The following is a 4868-nucleotide window of genomic DNA, read 5'->3' on the forward strand; positions in this document are numbered from 1 at the left end:
ATAATTTCCTATGCTCCTGTGAAGTAGTTAGGTTCGTACCTTAGGGTAGGTAAGGTGTAGTAAACGTAGTACGTGGTTGCAGCCCGCCGCCTGAGGACCGCCAGATGGTCTTCAGCTCCGGCCTGGACCACCGCTCGCGGCGAGACACCACCTCACCTCCCGGGCGTCGACGCATCGCTACCATCGTGGGACGCGAAGACCTCAGATACCGCTCCAAGGACCTGGGTCTTCCCACTCACTCCCCCCGCGCCCGTAGCCAGTCCGCGGCGCCCACAGACTCGCCTTCTCTGCACGTGTCTCGCTCACGCAGCAAGTCTCCTCGACGCGCGCCCGAGCAGCCCGCTAGTCGCTCCCTCTCCCCTCCCGAGGCCAGGTAATACACCCGCTCCCTCACACGTCTGCACTTCCTCACTGCCTACCTGGAGTCCCTATTTTTTATGATCACAGTAGAATAAATTTACTGCCTGTGTACCGTTATTTAGTAAGTCACCGTGTCCTCATCGGTCCACCATGGTGTGCTTTTAAGCGTATGCTAGCCCCAATCGGACTAACTTCGTGCCACCGCGCCTTGCTTTTCCTCTGCATATTCTTGACTAAGACCTTTGCCTCCAGTCGTTCAGACAGCGTACGCTTAAGGCCACACCGTCTTCGCAAGATGCACGTGAGCCAATCGGCTGACAACTGACGTCCTCCCGATCCTTTTACAGGCCGGGCTACGGAGGGTCCGGAAGGATGCCATCTCGGAGTGCCACCGCGACGCCCACGGGGTCGCCCAAGAAGCGGCAGTTGCCCCAGATCCCATCGGCGCTCCAGCTCTCCTCCAGGGACAAGGTCACGCAGGTAGGTCACTCCTTTAGTTCTTCCCGTTTTCCCTGTAAGGCCATGCGGCTCTGGCAAAAGCCTTGCTTGTACTAACTTCTTTACTTTTGTTCTCGTCTGTCTTTCTGTATATATAAAGCTTCATGTAATGTAAGCGAAGCCAACATTCCTTACCGTAACTATCCGTTGGTTGTGATGTGTCTGAATTAGTATATTAACATGAAACTTGCTTCCCCTCACCAAGTGTTCCCTACTCCCAGCAGCATTCTTATATGGAGAGATCTTCCCAGGTAAACGTTAAGCCCTTTAGGTTCTTCTGAGTAGTGAGATACCGTGCACGAGCCGCAACTGTTCTGAACACAGTACTCAAAGGCCTCCCGTCATGAGTGGAAGCTTGCCCTTAGCGTGCGTTTGACTTCAAAACGCGCTTCGAAGTACATGTTACAGTAGCCGGATATTTAGTTAAGTGACTAATTGAAGAAGATGGTCAGGTGTATCCCCAGGTCGTCTTAGTTGAAACTGTTTGCTGACACAGTAGATCACCGTAATGTACACCCTTGCTACAGGAGAACAGTGATATGCCGCATGTTAATCTGCAGTTGTTTGACGCGACTTTGACTGACTTTTAGTGTCCATTTCATGGAATCGTCAGCAAATGACCGACAAATTAGCCACAGTGTTTGATGACCATCACATGATTTAGCAATCTCCTGGTCGACTGATATCCAGTCCAAATAATGCCTATTAATCAGTAGGGAATGGTTTGTGTAATCGCATACAACCATTTGACAAATTGGGAGAAGCAACTGATTGACTTCCATTGGTATAAATACAGAATAGTTAACAACACGGCAGAGCCAGTAGAAACACATAGGACGATGCCTCCTGCATGTGCTTAGACGATGATTTAGATATGTGTTACATGCCGCATACGTTAGTAGGAATGTGAAGTGTAGAGTCTCTAACACTTTTAGAACCGCTTCTTGAGTGTAAACTGATACAGGATTCTCCAAGCAGTGACGGTTATAATTCGTACATCCTGAGAGTGCCCGAGTAAAATTATCGGTGTTGGCAAAGTTAGCTCGCTTGAGATTCCCAAACGGCGCGAGCATTATATCAACACCGGCGGGGCCAGCAGGGAGGCAATGCGTTCGCTGGAAGTGGTGGCTCGCCAACGTCGAGCTGTAGCCAATGCATGGTCAAGGTCTAGTGAACGCTCGAGTACTCTCACGGGCTCTCCTCACTCTCAAAACCACACAGTTCAAATTGTCTCAATGTATTTTCAACTCCGTGGCAGCAGATCCCAGGATAATGTCACAGGAATGACTATCTGCTCTCATTGCCTTTGTTCGACGAGCCTGCAAAATCGATACATTGGAGAGTCCACACTCACCCTCTCCTGAGCCGTGGCTTAAGGCAGAGGCAACCACCCAACACCTGTGTCGGATTTCCGGCGCGAGACACCTGCTGCCAGCCCGCCGCACAAAGCGCGTTATCTGCATGAGTTGCCAAAGTGTTTCGTTGGGTAAACCTTGCTTCCCTCTCTTTCACTGCACTTCTGCTTTCGTTGGTAGCGGGCACTGCTTTAATAACCATATCAGTTCAGTTCCTTGTGGTTGGTAAAGAGAGCGATTCTGCGGACAAGCATTTCTTTTCTCTCATACGCCCTCATACACACCCTCATACACGGCTGTACACTTATCCCTTTCAGGCATGAGGCATCCTGAATCATATATATATTTCTGTTGTGAACCTAGTCAGTGCATGTTTGCATAGGATATTACACCATTACTGAAATTATGTCTGGTCGTGTTTTAGGATTTTTAAGATATTTTGAACTAGAAGAAATAGTCCAATGACATTTTTCCTCTCCTTTTTATTCTTTTTCTTTTCGTTACAAGTATCGAATTGCTTGTACATATATAACATTTTTTTCGTCCGGGATGTTCGTTCCTTAACCTCATTAACTTTTCGCGGATATTGAAAATGGGGTTAAGGATATAGAAAATGAGCCTCCCTCCTGACGCTGAACACCTCCCTCCAGAACTTCACCTGCGACGCCTGATCCACTTTAATCCGACTGCGAGCCTCCTGGTCTCCGAACGGCCTCGCGAGCAGGTCCTCCGCTGCTTCTTTCCTCGACTCTCCTCCGCTCTTCTTTCAACTTCCTTCTCTGCTCTTCTGTCCCAACTCTCTTTTCTTCTCTTTCCCTAACTTTTCTTCTTTGATCTCCTCTCCTCTCCTCTTCACCCCCCTGATTCTCCTCTGCTTTCTTTCCTCGAATCTTCCCCTTTGTCTTTCTCTCCCAATTCTCTCCTCTTCTTTCCCTCCCGTCCACTTCTCTTCCTTTCTCTCCCAATTTTCCTCCTTGCCTTATCCTCCCCACCTTTCCTCGTCTGATTTTCTCTCCCTAATTCTCCCGCGAGATGCTGCGTCTTCTCTGGTTCTTGCCTTTAGCATCACATTCTGTAAATGTTCTTCGAGTACCGTCGTGACTGTAACTTCTTTAGTACCAACTTAAATCCGAACTTTGTTTAATACTTCGTTCGGATACAACTTCCGCGAAAGCTCCAGAATCCACGGTCCTTTTTTGTAATAACATCAACTGTAACTTTCCCTAGTATCATTTTCACCTAAAACTTTCGATGTTGTTTATTCCATTTTATGCCAAAAAAATTTTTACGTTACACCTTGCCTAAGTTCACAAATAAACTCCAGCTATGCAGTGTTCATCTTTATTCTTATCATTCCATTCGCATTTCATTCTTTCGTATCCGCGCCAATATTCAAACGTCCACACTAAAAACTGGATTATTACGTAGTGAAATACACCACTGAATACTGTGTGCTTGACAGCCACGATACAGCCAAGTACACAGCACTTCATTACTTGACATATTACTCACACCACACTTTGGAACACTGAAACACATATTCAGTATATCTAAACAGCTTCACTCAGTGCACATTATGCTTCCGCACTTAGTACTTATATTTTTGTAAATAAACGAATTGAATCACATCACCTACTCCTCCACTGACTCTGCATTCCTTAATTTCTGATTAAATGCCATACCTTACTTGTATGTATAAGCGCCAGCGAATATGTACGAATGTAAACACTGTTCACTTTTTTATCGCAATATCCAAAAGATTACTTACATTATAAAAACATTATAACATTACTAATCACGTATGTAGGTACTCCTTACAACACACTTTCAAATTTCCAGACCTAAACCTCAATGACGAAATATTTAACTGTTTATCAACATTATGGAGTTTAACACAGTAACATCACTCAATTAGTAACATAATAACAAATTCTCCGTCACAGTCAACCCTCACTATGTCTTCAAATATGCAAACACCGTATATACAGTGCCATCTATTGACAGCATTTCTCACATATTCTTCATCTGATGACTCCTTGTCCCGCAACTTCTCTTTCCATTATCCATAAGTTTTTCATACGTCCATCTGGCATTAGTACCGCTTCGACATCTTCCACATCACCTTCACTTCCACGCCTCCTCGCTTCCACTCTCGCAATTCCACCTCTTCCATTTCTCCGTATTATTTCGTTCTTCGATTTTCCACCTCGCACGAGCCGCCCAGAGGACCTGTGCGAGGAAACACGTACATGAATGAATTGGAGGGCGTTGAGGACTCATTCCTGGTAGAGCGATAGTATGGGGATGATGCAGATAGCTCATTTGTTAATTAATGACTTTTGACTAAATGGGAATAATGGTCATGTGGCGTTCCGGACGGTCTGTTAGATTTTAATGATCCCTATGACTGCTTCCACTAAATTGCCATCACTACAATAACCACAGCCGTAAAAGAGGTCTTCAACTTCTCAGTATATATTAAGGAAAGGACATTATAATAACTTAATCCATCAAATCCGTATTCATAATTCTCGTTTCCTCTCACGCACACAAACAAACAAGCACATGAAATGAACCCTGCGGTGGACCTGCCGAGCCTTCGTCAGTAAGCCTCTCTAACACGTCCACCCTCATTTCAGGACTCGAGGAGCGAGC

The 4868-nt window shown here is 45.9% G+C and overlaps 1 protein-coding gene across 1 annotated transcript in view; it reads left to right on the plus strand.

Annotated features, from left to right (window-relative positions):
- LOC119593544 overlaps nucleotides 1-1139 on the plus strand; it is a 2187-nt gene extending 1048 nt beyond the window's left edge. Inside the window, exons 3-5 of the mRNA XM_037942506.1 lie at nucleotides 83-373; nucleotides 708-840; nucleotides 1083-1139. Coding sequence (XP_037798434.1) covers nucleotides 83-373; nucleotides 708-840; nucleotides 1083-1139 — 481 coding nt within the window. The remainder of the gene's footprint in view (nucleotides 1-82; nucleotides 374-707; nucleotides 841-1082) is intronic.
- Nucleotides 1140-4868: the final 3729 nt, after the last annotated feature.

Source organism: Penaeus monodon, chromosome 32, assembly GCF_015228065.2.
Source record: "Penaeus monodon isolate SGIC_2016 chromosome 32, NSTDA_Pmon_1, whole genome shotgun sequence".
Lineage (NCBI taxonomy): Eukaryota > Metazoa > Arthropoda > Malacostraca > Decapoda > Penaeidae > Penaeus > Penaeus monodon.